The sequence below is a fragment of the Panthera tigris genome, chromosome C1, assembly GCF_018350195.1.
Source record: "Panthera tigris isolate Pti1 chromosome C1, P.tigris_Pti1_mat1.1, whole genome shotgun sequence".
In the NCBI taxonomy this organism is placed as follows: domain Eukaryota; kingdom Metazoa; phylum Chordata; class Mammalia; order Carnivora; family Felidae; genus Panthera; species Panthera tigris.
The window spans coordinates 400751-419939 of record NC_056667.1 but is presented as its reverse complement, the minus strand read 5'-3'; the positions used below and the strand labels follow the sequence as shown (position 1 = coordinate 419939).

Below are 19189 nucleotides of genomic sequence, written 5' to 3'. Positions count from 1 at the left end.
CCTTCTTGATGACCAGACCTTTTTCCTGCAGTCTACCCAGAGCACCCCACCTGGGGCAGATCGGGGTACCCAGGAAGGTGGGGACTTCTGGAAGGTACGGGCCAGTGGGAGGCAGGAAGCCTGCTGTGGCTCTGGATGGCCAAGTGCTGGTCCCTCCTGCTCCATGGCATGCAGAGCTGGGCAGGGTCCAGTGGCAGGGCCTAGTATGTCACAGCTGCCCTGATCTCACCTGGGCATCTGGGGATTATCTGTGCCTCCCATGTGGTGAATCCTGCAGGGCACAGGAGGTTTTCTACAGGGGCTGGGCCTGTCCAGGCCACAGCTTCCTCTGGGCTGCAGAGCCTCTGCCTGTCAAGGCCCTCCCCGCTCCCTAAGGCGAGCCCCCTCAGCCTCCCTCCCTACTGGGAACTTGATCACAGGGGCCGGGTCAGGAGTATGGCTTGGGTCTAAGGGCCCAAGGGAAGGAGACCCCTCACTCCAGGCTGCCTGCTTTTGGGAGCAGCTGGAGACTTTTTGTCCAACTTGGTTGGGGCTTCCTTGCCTCCAGGGCCCTGGCTTTCCTGCTCAACACAGGCTGGATTCCCACCTGTTAGGACAGAGGAGAGCTGCAGCTGTGCTGCTACCAGGAGCCCCTCCTCCCATCAAGCACCCCACCTTGGGAGGGGCTCAGTCATTGGGGTGCATGCAGGGACTTTTCCAGGCTGTCTACCCTTACCGAGACTCCCGTACTGCACGGACTTGAGGAATAAGCCGTGGGCCGGGGCCACACGTGTCTGGTGTCTGCCGAGGGGGTCCCGGCTTTCCAAAATCACCTTCACTTGAGCGGGCATCAGAGCTCCCAGCCCCACAGCCACCAGCACAGCTGTCATTCTCCGAACCTGCAATCCGAGGCCAAGACTGCCATAGTGACCCAGCTCCTCGGGTCCGCCCCCACCCCTGGAGGCCCAGGCAAAACCCACCTGTCTGTACAGAAAGGACTGGCTCTCAAACTCCAGGTTCCAGAACTGCAACCTAGAGATAGAGGCACCTGTGACGCCTGGGCCAGGACAACCCCCAGTCTGCACTGTGGCCCCAGAAGAGGGGGGCGGGGGGAGGGAGCTAGGAAAGACTGGTTTCCACTCTCTCTTCCACCCTAGGGGCTTCCATTGGCCACCCTGCCCTCAAGTGAAGCTGCTGGGAGAGACCTTGTGAACGGGAGGGGCTGCAGAGCCTTCTGAGAGGCCTAGGCAGTGGAGACAGGGCTCTCCGGTGGAGGTGCTGCCGAGGCACAGGTCCTAGGGCAGCTCTGGGGCAGGGAGGTGAGCATGACCAACTCATCTACCAGAGACCCAAGGCCCAGGGTAGGGGTTCTTCAGCTGATCACGCAGAAGTTCCTCTTCCCTTCAGTGCAGGCTCAGACTGAGAAGGTTTGGGAAGCCAACAGCCGACATCTGGCCAGAGGCCCCAGAAACAGTGGAACCAACCGCCTGCCAGGTAGTGCTGGGACCACTGGCCTGGTGCTTCTCTTCCAGCAAAGTGTTTTCAGCAGCTGCCAAGATCCATCTACTAGTCCACAAGCCGTGGCTGGACAGGGCTGGGAGCCCTTGGAGAAAGCATTCTCTGTTCCCAGTGTGGCAGGACCCCAGCCCAGGGCGGGGAGGGCACAGCTGTAGGTTCATGGTTGTTGGGGCCATGCCACTTAGCTGACTAGCATCTCCCCTGTGAGGTTGCTGATGGGCACCCAACTCCAGCTGTGTCCTGCACCACCCTCACCAAGGAAGGTGCTAAATCTAAATCCAGCTCCCCCAGCCTCTGGCCAGTGTGCAAGGTGCTTTTCATTACCTGTTCTCCTGGGGGAGGACAAAGGGGCTGCCTAGGTCAGGGGACACAGAAGCTCGGCGCAGTGTGCGCACTGAGCTCGTGGCTGGGCTGCCAGCTGACTGGAAGGCACTGAAGTCATGTGTCCCTAGAAGGTGCTGGGCAGCCTCCTGCATGGCATCTACATCCAAGCTGCTGCAGGGAGACAGGTGAGTGGTCAGGAGGGAGTAGCCAGCCAGGTGTGCCTGGCAACCCTCTCCTGCTCCCTCACATCCACGCTCACCCTGCCCGTAGTGCCCAGCATCGGTTTCGTTCAAACACAGACAGCTGATCGGGCCGGTGGCAGCCGGTGGCCAGGCGGTACAGGTAGGTCCTGGATGTGGCAGCATGGCGGGCATGGAAGTCAGCGGGTACTCGGAAGGCCTGCAGTACCCTGCGGGAGCACGATCAGGCATACCAGAATGACCCCTATGCACCCACGGACCCAAGTGTCCCCTTGGTATCTCCATCATTCCCAAGTTCTGTGCAGACACCAAGTCCTTCCTGACTCGTGGTCTCCACCCACAGTGGACCAGTTTGGAGACAGCAGACAGGTGCTCACCGGATGGCCGGGTGCCTCAGGTGGGCATTGAGAGCTTCAGCCAGGACCTCGGGGGAGAAGGGGGGCTGGCCTGAGCGGCGCTGGACGTCTAGGTGAGCCGCGTTGCTCAGCGCGTGGACTCCAGCATCCGTGCGGCTGGAGATGGTGAACTTGACCGGCACCACCGAATTCAGCCTCTTTGCAGCCTCCTGCGAGGACAGAGCCGCCTGGGGCGGGGTGGGCAGCGCAGGGCGAAGGCCGGAGCCCAGAGACCCGGCGGCTCCCATCTGCCCATTCCCCGGGTCTCCCTCTTTCCATTCTGAGGGGGTGGCCGGCGGAGCTCACCTCCAGGTAGTTCTGGACCCCGATGGCGCGCTGGGAGCCCCTGATGGCCGCGACCCCGCTGCGGGCAGAGGCGGGCTCAGATTAGCTGACGGAGGCCCGCCACGCACAAGCCCGTTCCCTTCCCAGGCGTCGAGTCCTAAATTAGCTCCCCCGCCACCTCCCCGGCCCCACCTAGGATGCCGGGATACACTTGGAGGCCGCGGGCATGAATGGGAGGTCCTGAAGACGTACTTGAACTCCGTGCCCAAGTACTGGAAGTACACGAGGTAGCGCGCCCTCACCGAGCCTGCGGCAGGGCCCATGGCTGGAGTCGGCAGAGCCAGGACCGGTCGAGAAGGGCCGGGCTGAGCAGATCCGCGTGTGTGCCCTGCGCGCGCGCACGGAAGCAGCCTGGCCACGCCCCCCGGCTGCGCCTGCGCCTGCGCCTTAGCTTTCCTCCCTGCAAGGCACTCGCTCGCCCCAAGGCCGCCGAAGGCCAGAGCAGGGGAGGGGCCGGACTTAGGGAGCGGGTGCAAACTGCCAGCGGGCTGAGGAGCGCGTGGATCGGATTCGGACAGTGGCACCCGGGAGGGGCTCCCGCGGACGGGCGCTCTTTCATCCGTCCTCTCGCCCGCTCACCCACTTCCCACCGTCCTGGAGTGGGTCCGTGCCCACGATCCGCGCAAGCGGTTTTCGCAAACGCCCCGACTTGCGTAACGGCCGCCTCGCAGGAGCGGGCGGTCCCGCGCCCTCCCCGCCCCTCGCGGACCGGCGACTGTCGCTGGGCCCGACCCTCTTCCCAGCCCGCGGTGGCCTGGGAACGGGGCGGCAGGACGACGGGGCGTCCGGGCCGGAGCCAGGCGTGGCCGTGGCCGCAGGGAGGGGAGTTGGGCGACGCTCCCCGGCAGTGACAGCGGGAGGCGAGCGCGGGCGGCGAACATTGGCGACGCTCCCCAGCCGTGACAGCCGGCGGCGCGCGCGGGCGGCGGACTTTGGCGACATTCCCCGGCAGTGACAGGCGGGGCGGGGCGGCGGCGCGGCGGCCTCATTCCGGGGCGGGCGGGCGCCGAGCGCGGCGCGGGCGGGCCGGCTGACGGAGGAGCGAGCGGGCCGGCCGGGGATGCCGCTCGGGGCGCCGCGGTCCTCGTGTCAGTGAGCGCCGCGCACCGCCGCAGCCATGACGGTGGAGTTCGAGGAGTGCATCAAGGACTCGCCGCGCTTCAGGTGCGCCCCCAGGGGCGGCGCGGCCCTTTGTGGTCGGCGGGGGTCGCCGCCCCCTCGGGGCACCCGGGGTCGCCGAGGGTGGGCGCACGGGGCGGGGGGGGGGGCGTCGTTGCCGCCTTTGAGCCGGGGCACGGGAGCCGGGGGTGGGGGGGCGCGGGAGCTGGAGGACCCCGCCTCGGACAAAGCCCGCAGCCCCGGGCCCAAAGGCCTTGAACAAAAGATGCCCCTTGTGCCGGTCACCTCGCGCGGAGAGTGCGCGCGTGGGGGTGGGGTGGCCGCCGGTACAGCCACCTTTCCGTGGGAGTGTCCACCCCCGCTTTGTGTCTGCACCATCGAGCTGGCCACCTGCACGGGGCTGAGGCCCTCCTGGCCCTGCGGTCCTTCTCTGGCCGGGGTGGCCTGGGTGCCAGGAGCGTCAGTCCCTGGAATGTGTCTTGGTCCCTGTGCCCAAAGCAGTGCATGGGGGTCAGGCAGCAGGAGCCACGCTTCAGTCTAGGGCTGGCTGCTTGGCAGGGGTGACCTAGGGGCCTGGAGGTGTGGGCCCTAGGCTGAGCAGACTGGGTGGGATTTTCGGGTGGGGGTCCTGCCCTGTACCCAGCCCTGGGCTTGTCTGTTTAGTCCTTCCTGGTAGTGCAGGTGGGCTCACCCACGTGCACCACGAAGCACCCTCTGTGTGGCAGGTGCATATGCTTGTGTTCTGGTGCATATGCGTGAGCTCTGCTCCTCTGGACCCTCCCTTGAGGTGCCAGATCCTGGACGTGAATGTGTGGGTGGGCCGCACCCCTGGGATGGCATGTTTGATGTGTACATGCAGACCAGGGATAGGTGTGTGCCTGCGTGAGTGCGTGTGCACGTGTCACTTAGTAACCTCTCTGTGTGGATATGTACACGGATGTATACACGTACTACGTGTTTATCATGCACATATGAGTTCTGGCACTAAACACACGTGTATTCTGACAGTAGGCATATGTATCTGTACATCTGTGTGTATCGTGTATACATATTTGAGTGTGTGTGTGTGTACTCTGTGCCACTGCCTGCATGCACATTTGATTGCACGTGAGTGTTTCTACCATGCTTCTGTGTACATGTGTCCTTGGTCATGCGTGTGTGCGCCTGCTGGGTCTTGGGTGTGCTGGCATGAGGACCTGTGTGTGGATGGACCGGTGAGCCTCAGCCCTGGTGCTCTTCCCCCTGGGTCCCTTGCACAACCGTCACACAGGGACAGAGAGTCACAAAGGCTTGGGGAGGCTACGGATGAGGAGTCAGGGGTCGGTCCAGGAAGGGGCCCCAGGCAGAGGGGCTGGGGGGACCCTCTGCGCTCACCCATCTTCTGTTGCTGACTGGTTGAGGGAGGGGGTGTGAGTAACTCAGGCACCTACAGTCGTGGGCCCCCCCCCCCCCCCACTGCCCTCCAGGACCCAGGCCGTAGGGGGAGACATAGCCAGGGTCTTGGTCCTGGCTGAGGCACGCTAGCCTCACCCTCCCCGCTTGCTCAGAAACCTCATGGTCCTTCTCCCCCGGAGTGGAGGGGTCCAGGCCCACCTTGCCTTGTCGGACTGGGGGCACTGGCATCGCATTCACCTCCTGGCCTTCCCTCCCACTAGCTTGGTCTGCCACCACTGTGGCTCACAGTGGGTGCAGTGGCTGCCTGGGTTTTGCCATGCTTCCTCTGGCAGGGAGGGGCTACCCCTGGAAAGTGCCCAGCTGGGCCTGGGAGGGGGGCTGAGGAGATTCATCTGAACCTTGGATCGTAGAAGCTACACCGTGTTGGTTTGGCGGTTGGGCTGTGATTTAACAGGGCGTTGAGGTTCTCTTGGGGGTCCACTGTCTCCTCCCCCACAGGGACTTCCGGTGGCAGGCCTGAGATGAGCCAGAGTGGGGCTGGGTGGGAGGCTGTGGCCAGTGATGTGAGGCCAGGTGGCTTCAGACCTGGGAAGAAGGACCCTGCCTACATGCTCTTGGCCTCGGGAGAGCCCCACAGCCTTGGGATGCACGTGGGAGAGTCCAGACTCTTCCAGACAGGCCTGGAGGCGCAGCCCCCTAGTTCTTAGTGCCCCCTCCCCTGGGTGGGGCTTCAGGCGCTGAGTCATGGCTTTGGTGGGAGAGCCTGCCTCACCCTCCTCCTTGTCATACAAGCTGCTGAAGAAATCCTGGAGGAGGGGGGGGGGGACAGGAAAGGAGGTCTCGGGTCCTTGGGGGCCAGGGCTCCCAGGACAGGGTGTTGGTGCTTTGCTCTCTGCTGAGCACCCACTTGACTCCCATGAGCACACTCATCAGCATCTGGTGCAGCCCCACCCTTGTGGGGGACCCCCCCCACCCTCCACCGGCCTTGCCCAAAGGCAGCAGCTCTCTGTGCAGCGGCTCAGGACGGTTGGGGCAGCCAGGGTTCCTGCTGCAGCATCCACTCCCGGTGCGTGTCTCGTACCTTCTCTGGAACTCAGAGTCCCCTTAGCCCCACTGGAAGGGATGGCACTCAGAGAGGAGCCCGTGTCCTGCCAGGGAGTGAGTGCGGTGGGGAACTTCCAAAGTCGCTGGCTGGGGCTGCCTGGCATCCTCCCCACAACTCCAAATTGTAGGCATGTGAGGGACTAGGAAACACTGGAACACAGCGCCCACCCCCCACCCCCCCGCTGGCCATGAGGGCAGCGGGGGGGTGGGGGGGGGACACTAGACCTGGGTGGCCTTTGCTCTGCCTGACCCTGACCTAAGACCTGTCCCTGGAGCTCTGCCTCTCACCTCTGGCCCTGTTGTCAGCCCCGACCCTGAGTCCCCGTTGTCCTTCATCCCCTGGAGGCCAGATGGGCCCAGTTCACCAGCTGAGTGGGTTGGGGGGGGGGGCCAGGATCCTGGCCCTCTTTCCCTGTTTCCTGTTCCCAGAACACGGGGAGGGGGTCACGTGCCAGATCCATCTGCCTTGCCTTCCGGGGATTCTCCCGTCTGTGGCTTCTCTGGTGATGTCATTCGTTAACTCTTCCCTCCCTGAGGCAGCCCCATTGTAAGGCTGTCCCCGTGGGAGTGGGCTCCTCTGAGGCCTGACCCACCACTCCCTTTGAGCAGACTGTGCTGTTTGGTATTCCGAGGTTGGAGGAGTCAGGGGGCACCCGTCCAACAGTTATCCTGGGGTCTCATAATCTGCCGGGACCGGAGACAGCAGCTGGCCCATGCTTACGGGCCCTGAGACTGGCTGGCCCCAGGCTCCCTAGGACCTAGGTGGGATCTGGGGTCAATTCAGCCCTGGAGTGGCCGGGCCAGGAGGGTGACCAGCAGCCCCTCTTTCTGTCCTCAGGGACTTGATGACCTTCTCTCCCTGGGGCCACAGCAGCCAGCTGCCATCACAGCCGACTGGGCCTCTCTCTGATGGGAGTGGTGGTGGGTGCTGGGCGGCTCTGGAGTCAGCTGGACCCGGGTCCCAGTCCCACACCCTCTGCCCAGGGGGCATCGGCCTTTGCCGGCTTCTATTTCCTCGTGTCTGAGGAGCGTAGGACAGCGAGTGGGCTGAGGGGAGCGGGTGGCCTAAGCCGAGCGGCCCCTTCTCACTGCAGACCCTCCCGGAGAGGTGCGTGGGGCTGGGGGCGCTGTGGCTTGGCGGGTCTGCAGCCACCTGTGTTCCTGTTGCAGGGCTACTATTGACGAGGTGGAAACAGACGTGGTGGAGATCGAGGCAAAACTAGACAAGGTGAAGGCGGGGCCCAGGGGTCAATGGAGGGTCCTGGGCTGCTCTCTCTGCCCCCGTGCCTGGCCCTGACCTGGCTCACACACAGGCTCGTGTATGAGTGTGTGTGTGTGTGTGTGCGCGTGTGTGATCAGGGCTTGGCCCCTCCCTCTGGGTTTGTGCCTCGTTCTCCCCGGCTGTACCCTACCTATCATACCTGTCCCAGGGGGCGCGTGCGGCACACGTGTGTCTCCTGTCAAGAGGGGGTAGGCCTTGGTGAGTCCCCCGCTGCCATCTTTTGGGCGAGGGGTGGGGATTGTTACTAGGGACGGGGTGGGGAGGGTGCTATTGAGTGGCTGGGTTGGGGGCCCGAGGGCAGGGGCAGGGGAGGAGAATAGGGAGGAGGGAGGGGTAGCATCCCTGAGCACCCTCACTGGCTGGTCCTGCCAGCCCCCTGGCTAGGACCACATGCCCACCTGGGCCCTGGGTTCCCCAGTCTGGGCTTCGCTGTCCTGCTCCAGCCTTCTGCTCTGGAGCCAAGACGCACCCGGCACCTTGCTGCCCTCCCGGCTCCAGGTGGGTCACAGGGAGGGCTGGCTCGCACGGCTGCGTCCCGGGCCCCGATGGGCCCTGGGGGGCTCCCGCCTCTGTGGCCTGATCTCTTGGAGGAGGCGAGGGCCGCCCCTTGCAGGCCATGAGAATGTGGCTCCTTCCGTCATCCGTAGCTGGTCAAGCTGTGCAGTGGCATGATCGAGGCTGGCAAGGCCTATGTCACGACCAACAGGCTCTTCGTGAGTGGTGTTCGAGACCTGTCCCAGCAGTGCCAGGGCGACACCGTCATCTCGGTGAGGGGGCGGCTGATCTCTGACCTCTAGACAGGGGTGGCACAGGCAGGCAGCCCCTTGACTGTGCCCAGGCCCTGGGAGCAGGTGGGCATCTGTGCTGGGCCGCAGGGGTGGGCGGCTCGGATACCTGTGGGTGAGGAGGTGCCAGCCACCCTGGGAACACAGCTGTCTCATCTGAGCAAGGGGTCTCCCCTACCCCGCCTCCCCCTAGGAATGTCTGCAGAGGTTTGGAGACAGCTTGCAGGAGATGGTCAACTACCACATGGTAAGCCCTGGCCACAGTGCGGTGAGGTATGGGGGCCTGTCCAAGGGCACATCCCTCTGGCTTCCCATCCCAGGCGCCCCCTCCGCCCCCCCCCCCCCCCCCCGCCGGCTCCCCGCAGGCCCCGCCCAGCCTGGAACGGCTGTCAGCTGGCTCAGAGGGAGCTGAGCTGGCGGGCTGCTGGGAAGCCACGTTCCTATTCTTCCAGTCTGTGGGGGTGGGGGGAACATCACTGAGGTGCTCTGCTGCATCCCAGGTGAGGGCCAGGCAGTGGGGAGGTTATTTGGATCCTGGGGGTGGGAGGAGGTGGCAGCATAGTCGAGGCCTGAGGGCAATGGGGTCTCAGAGGCTGGTCCAGGGTCCCCCAGTTGAGCAGGGGTCTCTGGCCAGGCGGCAGAAGTATCTCCTAGGCTGACCCCATGTCCCCTGGTTAACTGCCAATCTCATTGCTACCCAGGCTGGGTCTGGTGACCTCAAGCCCCTCAGAGCCCCCAGCACAGGACACACAGAATAGGGCCCAAGGCACATGTGGGTGGTCAGACCCTGGCTTGGGAACCAGATCCCAGACTAAACAAGGAGCCCCACCCCCGCAGGGGAAGTTTAGAAATAAACCAGCTCAGGATAGCTCATTCTGCACTGTCTGTCAGTCTGTCTGTTCCCATTTAGGGCCCAGCCCTCCTCCCATGTTGGGAGGGATCTGACTATGGGTCTGGTCAGCGCTGTAGGGACCCCTGACCTGTTCCTAGGTCGAGTCCCTTGGAAGCTCTGGGCTCTAATCCTGTTCTTTCTCCTGTAGGCCTGGCCATCCTTGAGGTGGCCTCCCAGGGCCGGGAGGCCGTGTCTTGTGTATGCCTGCCCTGGGTTGGCATGGGGTGGTGCTCTGGTCTCTAGTTTGGCTGAGAGCCCAGTGGGGGAGATGGGCAGGTGGGCACAGCTGTGGCCTCTGGGCATCAACCCAGGCCTGGGGCCACGCCCAGTCCCCTGGACCCTGTGAGGCTGGCTCTGGGAGGGGGGGCAAACAGCTGGAGCCCAAGCAGGGCTGGGCAGGGCTTTCCCTGGTCCTCATCTGCAGTGACAGGGGCTTGGTCCCTGGAGCCCTAACCCCACCGCCCCCACCTTGGCCCACAGATCCTGTTTGACCAGGCCCAGAGGTCTGTGCGGCAGCAACTGCACAACTTCGTCAAAGAGTGAGTGGCCCCCAGAGCCCTGTGGCCTGGCCTCTGCTGGCCCTGGGAGGGGCTGGTGGTGGCACCTGTGGTAGCACAGGGAGCAGATACAGCTACGCCTGATTGGGAGCGGGGATCCTGGGGCCTGCCTTCAAGACTGTGGGTGGGGGACTCAGCAGGAGCCAAGGCTTGGAGGTAGGACAGGCCTGGGGTCAAGGAAACAGTGCCTGGAGGGCAGGGTGAGGGGTCAAGGTGCACACAGGGTAGCCAGGAGGGCCTCGGGCAAGGAGTGAGGGTGGGCTATAGAAGGCATTAAGGTTGTGGGAGGGGTGGGGGCTGCACTGAGGCCTGACCTCTATGCCTCATGTGCAGTTGGCGTGCCTGTGGCCCCCCCCAGGTGAAGATGTAGAATTGAATCTGAGTTTGAGTCGGGTCCAGGGTGAGGCAGAGGGTCTCCCTAGGCTGGACTGGTCCTGGGAGTGAGGTGGTGAAGGGCAGGGGGAGGCCCTGGATCATGGGAGGGGCCCTGGTGGGAGAGGAGGAAGAGGAGGAGGAGAATAGGGGAGGGGAGAGAAGGAGGAGGAGGAGGAGAGCCGTAGCTGGGGGGTGGGGTGCCGAGACAGGCAGGTGGGGAAGGGAGGCCCTGCCTGGGGGCACAGAGTGGGCACAAGTAGAGGGAGAGCATTTCATGGACGTGGGAGACCCTACATGCACCCCTCCCAAGACCCTGGCCTGACACCTGCTGGCCCTCAGGGATGTGCGGAAATTCAAGGAGACCAAGAAACAGTTTGACAAAGTTCGGGAGGACATGGAGCTGTCCCTCGTGAGGAATGCCCAGGCCCCACGGCACCGGCCCCACGAGGTGGAGGAGGCCACAGGTGCCTTGACCCTCACCCGGAAGTGTTTCCGTCACCTGGCACTAGACTATGTGCTCCAGGTCAGCGGCTGGGCACAGAGCAGTTGTGGCCTGGAAGGGGGTGGAGGCTGCTCTGTATTCCGACAGACAGACAGACAGAGCTGTTGCTCGGAGGGGCCCCTCTGCCTCCAGAAAACCCGAGATGCCAGATCTTGGGAAGGGACAGGGTGGCGGGGTGCCCAGGCAAGGGTGGGCCGGGGACAGGGGTGGGGCTGAGGCCTTGAAGATCTTGCGGAGGGGGCCTTGGAAGGCCTGGGAGCAGGTCTGAGAATTTCTGGCTTTGCCCGTGGGAGGAACCCACGGTCCTGACGTGGGGAGGGACTCCTTGACCGTGGGAGGGTGAGGCTGGCACAAGTGCAGGGAGCTGAAGATGAGCTGGGGGTCTCAGGGAACCACAAGCAAGCCTGAGAGGACTCTGCGGTAAGGGACAGTCCATGGGCTGCCTCGTCCCTGACACCCTTCACCCGTTCACCCCTCCCCTGGCAGATCAACGTACTCCAGGCCAAGAAGAAGTTTGAGATCTTGGATTCTGTGAGTGACTGGTTGGTAGGGGTGGGGGGGGGGGGCATTGGCCTTGAGTACAGGCCGTGAGATGCAGGGGATGTGAGTGCACCTGCTGGGCCCCTGGGGGCCTGGTCCCACCTGTGCCCCCCCGCCCCTGCCTACAGATGCTGTCCTTCATGCACGCCCAGCACAGCTTCTTCCAGCAGGGCTATAGCCTGCTGCACCAGCTGGACCCCTACATGAAGAAGCTGGCAGCCGAGGTGAGCCCGCGGGGTGGGGCGAGACCCAAGACCCGGGTCTCAGGAAGAATGTTCATGCCCCTCCCTGGTGCCCCTCCCCCACAGCTAGACCAGCTGGTGATCGACTCGGCGGTGGAAAAGCGTGAGATGGAGCGAAAGCATGCTGCCATCCAGCAGCGGGTGAGGCCCTGCACCCCCTGACCTCCGTGCATGGAAGGGGGACCCCAAGAAGCCGGTACCCCTCTCCCCCAGGCCTGCCCACCCTGCTTCGCTTACAAATGTGTGCTCAGAAGGAGAGGTCTCTGTTTGTTTGTTTTTTTAAATTTTTTTAACGTTTATTTATTTTTGAGGGAGACAGAACACGAGTGGGGGAGGGGCAGAGAGAGGGAGACACAGAATCCGAGGCAGGCTCCAGGCTCCGAGCTGCCAGCACAGAGCCTGACACGGGGCTTGAACTCACGAACCCGTGAGATCATGACCTGAGCTGAAGTCGGATGCTTAACGACTGAGCCGACTGAGCTGCCCACTCTCTCCAGAGAGGTCTCCATTCTTAGGAGCCTCAAACGGCAGAGTAGGAGGGGCATCGGTCACTTAGGGGTCACTTAGAGGCCAGCCCTGGGTGGGCAGGTGAGCCAGCCCATCCGGGTTCCAGATGCTGGGGCTGGGGCTGGGGCTAGAGCGGGGACCCGGGGTTTCCTTCCTTTGAGGCCAGTGGTGGTCTCTGAGGCCTCAGTTGCTGGCTCTTGCCCAGACAGCCCCAGGGTAGAGAGGTGGGCTGCAGGTAGGAGTGACTGTTCCCAGACCACTGGGAGCCCACTCATCGGCTCTCTCTCCCTCTTTGCACCCCCTCCTGCTCCTGGCCCCCTCAGACGCTGCTGCAGGTGAGTGGGAGTGCCCTGGGGGAGGGAATGGGGGGGGGGAGCAGTTGAGCAGGCAGGGCGGGGCCTCTGCCCTCCCCCGCCCCGCAGAGCTTCAGCACCAAGGACACCTCACTTTGCTGCGAGCACGCGGCGGCGGCTGGCACCAGCGGGGACTTGGGCTGAGCTGGACTGCATCCCCCGCGGGAACAGCAGCAGCTGTCCCTTTCTGCCCCCACTCAGCCAGGGGAGCAGGTGGCCGGGCCTCCTCTCCTGCCGCCGGACACACAGGACAACGCCCAGTGTCTCCTCAGTCTCTGTGAATGGAGCTCTCTGTCAGGCTGGCTGGAGCAGGCCCAGCTGGCAACGTGAATGGGGGACTCAGGATGGGGGCAGGAAGCTTCCTTCCTGATCCGAGAGCCTGCTGGCCCCACAAGGCTGGGGGTGTGGGCTGGGGCCCTCAGCTGTAGTGTGAGGCGTCTGGCCTCAGTGGGGTTTCAGGGTGAAGGTCCGTGCTGGGGTCAGAGGAGTGCCCCACCTCAGCGTTGGCTCTGGGGGAGCCTGGCAGGGCAGCAGTGTCCTCGCAGCCAGGCCGGGCACTCACTGGGGGCTGGGCTCCAACCACCCCCAGGACTTCTCCTACGATGAGCCCAAAGTGGAGTTTGATGTGGACGCGCCCAGCGGTGTGGTGATGGAGGGCTACCTCTTCAAGAGGGCCAGTAATGCCTTCAAGACGTGGAACCGGTGAGGGAGGGGCCTGCTCAGGGGGTCTGCGGGGTTAGACAGGGGGCTGGCCCTGCCTGACCCCCTCCTGGCCCATCCACCTGCCCAGGCGCTGGTTCTCCATCCAGAACAGCCAGCTGGTCTACCAGAAGAAACTCAAGGTGCGCTTCAGGGCTGCTGGGGCTGGGTCAGTGACAGCCGGGCCCCTCCCCGCCTGGACCCCGGGGCGGGCTGGGCGGCGGGGGTTGCACAGGGTTGAGGACGCTGAGCCTGAATGGGCCGCCCGAGGGCAGAGACCACCTGGGCCTCAGATGGTCTGTGTCTCTAAAATGGAGCGATAAACGGGTGGTCAGCGCAGGGCCAGGGCTGCGTGCTGAGCGCGAGGGCCCCGGTGGTGCTGCCCGCAGGACGTGCTCACCGTGGTGGTGGATGACCTCCGTCTGTGCTCCGTGAAGCCATGTGAGGACATCGAACGGAGGTTCTGTTTTGAGGTCGTGTCACCCACCAAGTGAGGAGGCCCAACCCGGGGCGGGGTGGAGGAGGGAGCCCTTCCGCCCGCCCGGCCTGATGGTCCCCTTCCCCTAGGAGCTGCATGCTGCAGGCCGACTCAGAGAAGCTGCGGCAGGCCTGGGTTCAAGCTGTGCAGGCCAGCATCGCCTCTGCCTACCGGGAGAGCCCGGACAGCTGCTACAGTGAGGTGCGGCCCTCTCGGGACCCTCCACGTGTGTGCACACGTGCCTGCGTGCTGCAGAGAGGCAGCCCCTGCAGGCCGCGTGCCAGCGTGCGTGTGAGTGTGAGCACGTGCTCATGCACACGTAGGTGTGCGCGTCGTGTGTACGTGCGTGCGAGTACGCGTGCACACACGGACACGCAGGCTTAGGCTGCAGGCGTCCTAGCCTGTGCTGGCATCTCTGGGTGGGGGGGGGGGGGGGGAGAGGGGGCCCACCGGGGCGACCGAGGCTGGAACTCCTGAGGGCTGAGTGGCCCCTCACACCATCCCCAGAGGCTGGACCGCACGGCGTCTCCATCCACGAGCAGCATCGACTCTGCTACGGACTCGCGGGAGCGCAGCGTCAAGGGCGAGAGCGTGCTGCAGCGTGTGCAGAACGTGGCTGGCAATAGCCAGTGTGGGGACTGTGGCCAGCCGGATCCCCGCTGGGCCAGCATCAACCTGGGGGTGCTGCTCTGCATCGAGTGCTCCGGCATCCACAGGTGCGCCCACTGGGTGGGCGGGGGCTGAGGTGCCGGGGTAGAGCCACGCCCTGACTCACCCCTGCCTCCTCACCTCCCAGGAGCCTGGGTGTCCACTGCTCCAAGGTGCGGTCCCTGACCCTGGACTCATGGGAGCCAGAGCTGCTGAAGGTACGTAGGAAGGCCATCTCAGACCGTTGGCAGGGGGTGGCGGCTGCGGCAGGAGCCGGGTCTGCAAGCCTGGGGGCGGGGGTGAGAGGGAGGGGCAGGACCTGGGGCTGATGCTGCGCACCCCTTCTCCTGCTAGCTGATGTGTGAGCTCGGAAACAGCACCGTGAACCAGATCTACGAGGCTCAGTGTGAGGGGCCAGGTGGCAGGAAGCCCACAGCCAGCAGCCCTAGGTGAGGTGGGGGGGGGGGCAGCCTAGACGGGGCCAGGGCAGCCCCCACCCACGCGGTGCAGCCTCACGGCCGTCCCTGGTGCAGGCAGGACAAGGAGGCCTGGATCAAGGACAAGTATGTGGAGAAGAAGTTCCTGCGGAAGCCACCGTCGGCACCAGCCCGGGACGTCCCCCGGCCCTGGAGGGTGCAAAAGTGCCAGCGCCACCACAGCTCCCCCCGGGTCCCCGCTGCCCGCCGCAAGGTCCGGCTGGAGCCCATCCTGCCCTCTGTGGCTGCTCTGTCCTCAGGTGCCAGCAGGCTGCTCCCTTAGCTCACGTGCCCACGCAGAGTCAGGGACGGGCTCCAGCAGGGAGGAGGAGGGAGGCAGGGACTACCGGCATGACTTGGGCACCCTACCTCGCCTTGGGTCTCAGTCTCCCCACCTCCCCGCAGCAGGTGCTGTGGAGCGCAAGTTCCGGAGGGACTCTCTCTTCTGCCCGGATGAGCTGGACTCCCTCTTCTCCTACTTCGATGCTGGGGCTGCTGCAGCCGGTCCACGGAGTAAGTGCCGTGGGGGCCCTGGCCCCTGTCACCCGACTCCCCTCAGTGAGGCCAGCAGAGCAGGGCCAGGCATGCTCATCTTGAGGTGGATGAGTGTGGACAGCCTTAGCCATGTGCTCGGAGACCAGAGGGACAGGCGTTTTTTGCAGGAAGGACTGGGCTGGGGCTGGGGAGAATTTAGGGGTCAAGCAGGGATAAGGTTGAGATAGCATCTCAAGGGTCTGGGGTTACTTGGCCACTGACTTGGAGACCGAGGCCCTGATCCTCGAGAGTGATGTGTATGAATTGTGTGCGCGGCGCGCACATTGGAGTGTATGTGGGCGTGTGGCTGGATGTGCGCATAGGCATAAAGGTACGTGTGTGCGCGCACGCATGTGCATGCTGGGGGCCTGGACAGCTGTGTGCTGGAGCCAGCCCCTGAGAGAATTGTGCACCCTTCCCAGCCCCTCTTGGAGTTGGGGGCCACATGCTACAAGCAGGGTTTCCCGCCAAGGGCTTCCTGTTAACGATTTACCAGCACCCAGTGGTCTGGAGCACTTGTAGAGCCTTTCTGGGCAGTGTAGGCAGAAGGCGTGGACCCAGGCCAAGAACAGACAGGGCTGCTGGGGGTGACAAGGGCGTGCCCTCAGGCGGCAGAGGGCGCTGCCTCACCATTCCTAAGCCTGGGGCTGCCCTTGGGTAAGCCAGCTGAGATTTCACTCAGCATAGTGGGGGAGGGGGAGAGGAGGTGGGGGTGTCCCAGGGCTTGGCAAAGACCCCTTGCTGCACAGTGACCTCCCAGGGTGCACTCAGCACAGACAGGGCTGAATATCCTCTGTGCGTGGTCATGCTTCCGCCCATCCATCCTGCCAGGGCTGACCTGCTGGGGGGTGGGGGGTGGCTTCCCCTGGTGCTGTGCTCTCTGATGCGTTACTTTGGCTCCTTTGAGCCCTTCCTTGGTTTTCTCCCCTCCCCACCCCACCCCCCATCCTAGGCAGGGCTCCCCTCCCCTCGTGGCAGCAGATCCTGTCCCTGGAGGATGGATGGGGCTTCCAGCCTTCCCGCAGGGCTCCAGCAGGAGTCAGGAGCTCTAAGGACCCCCTCTGTCCCCGGACCCCGCAGGTCTGAGCAGCGACAGTGGCTTAGGAGGCAGCTCTGATGGCAGCTCTGACGTTCTGGCCTTTGGCGCAGGCTCTGTTGTGGACAGCGTCACTGAGGAGGGTGGGTGTGCCCCCCGTCCCCGCCCCGGCCCTCCCCAGTCCCACCCCCGGCCTGGTCACAGCCCCTGACCGCAGCACCTCTCCCCGTAGAGGGTGCAGAGTCGGAGGAGTCCAGCGGGGAGGCGGATGGAGAAGCAGAGGCCTGGGGCCTGGCGGACGTGCGCGAGCTGCACCCCGGTCTACTGGCGCACCGAGCGGCGCGAACCCGAGACCTCCGAGCGCTGGCCATGGCGCTGGCGCACGGGGCAGAGGTCAACTGGGCCGACGCGGAGGACGAGGGCAAGACGCCGTTGGTGCAGGCTGTGCTGGGGGTGAGCAGGCGCAGGGGGGTGGCACAGGGCACAGGCGCATCTTCAGAGCCCGCTTTCTTCCGGCGCCCACACAAGGGGCCCTTGTGCCCGCCCCCGCCCCCCCCCCCCCCCACCTCCCGGAGATCAGACAGGAGCCATTTCCTCAGCTTAACCTGACTGTACTCGGCTCCCCAGGGCTCCTTGATTGTCTGTGAATTCCTTCTGCAAAACGGAGCAGACGTGAACCAAAGAGACAGCCGGGGCAGGGCGCCGCTGCACCACGCCACACTCCTGGGACGCACGGGGTGAGTCTCTGGCGCCCCTCCTGCCCGCCCAGGGAAGGGGGGCTGGGGCCACCTCCTCCCGCCCCTGGCCAGCCCCGACCCGTCCCCTCCGCCCTTCTTCAGTCAGGTCTGCCTGTTCTTGAAGCGGGGGGCCGACCAGCACGCCTTGGACCACAAGCAGCAGGACCCGCTGAGCATCGCCATCCAGGAGGCAAACGCGGACATCGTCACTTTGTGAGCGCTGACGGGGGGCCGTCGGGGGGGGGGGCGCGAAGGCTGGGGGCTCTGGGGGAAGGAGCGCGTCCGCTCTCGCCCTCCCCGCCCCTCCACACCTCACGCCGCGCCTCCCCCAGGCTCCGGCTGGCCCGCATGGCTGAGGAGATGCGAGAGGCGGAGGCGCCCCCGGGCCAGCCGGGCCCCCTGGCGGGCAGCAGCCCCACGGAGCTCCAGTACCGCAGGTGCATCCAGGAGTTCATCAGCCTCCACCTGGAGGAGAGCTAGGGCGGCCAGCCCCTGCCCTGCCCGGGACGCCCCGGCCGTTTCCCGGAGCCCCAGCTGCCTGCTCTGCCCTCCCGGGAGCTGCCCGACGCCCAGGGCCGTGAGAGGGACCCGGCACGGAGTCTTCTGAAGCCCCACGTTTCCCCCTGGGAGGTGCTGCATCATCTGATGCCCCTCGCCACACCCGGGGACCCTACGTCTTCAGGTGGCCCCTTCCTCGGGAGCCCGGGTCGCTCGTGTCACAAACCACCCTCAAGGCCCCGTGTCACCTTGTGCCCCTCAGAACCACCCTCCCTCCCCCGCTCTGGGGCCGGTGTCACCTCGTGCCCCCGCCTTTACTGCCATGGAACACTGACCTGCTAGTTGGGTCCCTCCTACACACCCCCAGAGCCCCCTCTGCTAGGCCTTGGGGCTGGTGGCTGGCCACCAGCGCCTCTCAAGGGCAGAAGGGGACAGCCCATCCAGGGAATCAACCCGCGTACCTCACTTAGTGACCGGCATCCAGGCTGGGCTTCTCGGGTGCTGGAGGGGGGGTGGGGGGTGGGCTGTGGCCTGGGGCCTCAGCCCTGGCTGGACGCGGGCGTCCCGAGGCCATGTGGCTGGCCACGCAGGCCCCAGTCCTGGGCAGCCCGAGACCTGTCTCTGCCTCCTCCAGAGGCGCTTGGCCCAGAGCCGGTGCATAAAGGACTTTGGCACTTTCCGCCCCTGCATCCGACATTCTTTGTCACAGACTGAGCGGATTTTCTACAACGATCTCTTTCTCACTTTGTCTTGTGTCTTTTCTCTGTGGACTCTCGAGGGCCACCTGGACGGGCCCGGCTCTGCCTGCTGCTGGGGGGGGGGGAGGGGTGGGGCTCCTGCAGCTCTGTTCTGCCCCTCACCTGCCTCGCTCCTCTAGCTGGGCCCTTGGATGGGCCCAGGGGTCCCTCAGCTCACTCCCCAGGGCCCACCAAGGTGTTCGCTCTGCATTCCCCTTTCCTGGAGCCCTGGGGCAGTGGCTGGGCCTCTCCCCAACTTACATCCTTGGTCAGGCCAAGGCCAGTTGGCTGGTCACTATGCAAAAACCGTCCAGGGAGGCTCCATTGGCGGCAAGGTGGGTGCTGACTAAGCGCCCCCCCCCCATCTCCCTTGCCTGTTGGCCGTGACCCCTAAAGAACAGAATTAACTCCCTCCTTTCTCCCTGCTTGAGCTCTGCCCCCACCTCCCACCCCACCACCTGCATCAGGGCCTCGGGCTGGCAGGACCCGCCCCCTGCTCCAGATCACAGTTAATAAACTGCTGCTTGCACCCCTGCCTGTCATTGGCTCACCCGCCTCACTCCACTCTGTCTCAGCTGGGGAGGGGGTGTCTCCGGGTCACCTGCCTTCCCCAAGGGGTGGCCCTGAGTGGGGTAGCACCAGTGCCCCCAAAGGACACAGTAAGCCAGAACCCAGCCTCTGCCTGCTGGGGACCTGCTGGGGACCTGTGGCTTCTTTGACGGAAACTGACTCCCAACACCAACAGGCCCCATTCCCTGGGCCCTCCGCCTTTCTCTGGCCTGGACTGTGGCCCCTGGAGGGAGTAGGAGTGGATGCAAAGCGGTGGGGGTGATCTGGGTCTGGTCTTGTCTCCTGGGCAAGCCCTGGCTCTACAAGCTAGCTGTGGGCACAGCTGCCCTCCTGCCCCCTGGCCCCCACAGCATGTCTGTGGC

The 19189-nt window shown here is 64.9% G+C and overlaps 2 protein-coding genes across 9 annotated transcripts; one reads left to right on the top strand and one right to left on the bottom strand.

Annotated features, from left to right (window-relative positions):
* Positions 1-31: 31 nt before the first annotated feature.
* On the bottom strand, positions 32-3393 carry PUSL1 (pseudouridine synthase like 1). 4 transcript variants are annotated; one of them, XM_042994301.1, is made up of 8 exons: positions 2894-3393; positions 2723-2780; positions 2399-2586; positions 2081-2230; positions 1822-1992; positions 960-963; positions 716-878; positions 32-586 (listed from the first exon to the last, which is right to left on the bottom strand). In XM_042994301.1, the coding sequence occupies exons 1-8, from the start codon at positions 3022-3024 to the stop codon at positions 447-449; spliced, it is 1005 nt and encodes a 334-aa protein (XP_042850235.1). In that variant the 5' UTR covers positions 3025-3393; the 3' UTR covers positions 32-446. The 4 variants fall into 4 exon arrangements, with proteins under 4 accessions (XP_042850235.1, XP_042850236.1, XP_042850233.1 ...); XM_042994302.1 differs by having other exon boundaries at positions 960-1011; positions 2954-3393; XM_042994299.1 differs by having other exon boundaries at positions 716-1011; positions 2399-2604; positions 2954-3393.
* Positions 3393-19185, top strand: ACAP3 (ArfGAP with coiled-coil, ankyrin repeat and PH domains 3). Of its 5 annotated transcripts, none has more exons than XM_042994293.1 (24): positions 3393-3925; positions 7550-7607; positions 8309-8428; positions 8640-8693; positions 9819-9877; positions 10610-10793; positions 11259-11303; positions 11441-11536; positions 11621-11695; positions 12385-12396; positions 13004-13116; positions 13205-13256; positions 13503-13603; positions 13681-13792; positions 14099-14307; positions 14388-14457; positions 14594-14688; positions 14773-14975; positions 15124-15228; positions 16330-16428; positions 16518-16738; positions 16913-17022; positions 17125-17235; positions 17355-19185. In XM_042994293.1, exons 1-24 carry the CDS (start codon positions 3879-3881, stop codon positions 17500-17502), a joined length of 2499 nt encoding a protein of 832 aa, XP_042850227.1. In that variant the 5' UTR covers positions 3393-3878; the 3' UTR covers positions 17503-19185. The 5 variants fall into 5 exon arrangements, with proteins under 5 accessions (XP_042850227.1, XP_042850225.1, XP_042850228.1 ...); XM_042994291.1 differs by having other exon boundaries at positions 15121-15228; XM_042994294.1 differs by lacking the exon at positions 3393-3925 and adding an exon at positions 7810-7859 and having other exon boundaries at positions 7548-7607; positions 15121-15228.
* Positions 19186-19189: the final 4 nt, after the last annotated feature.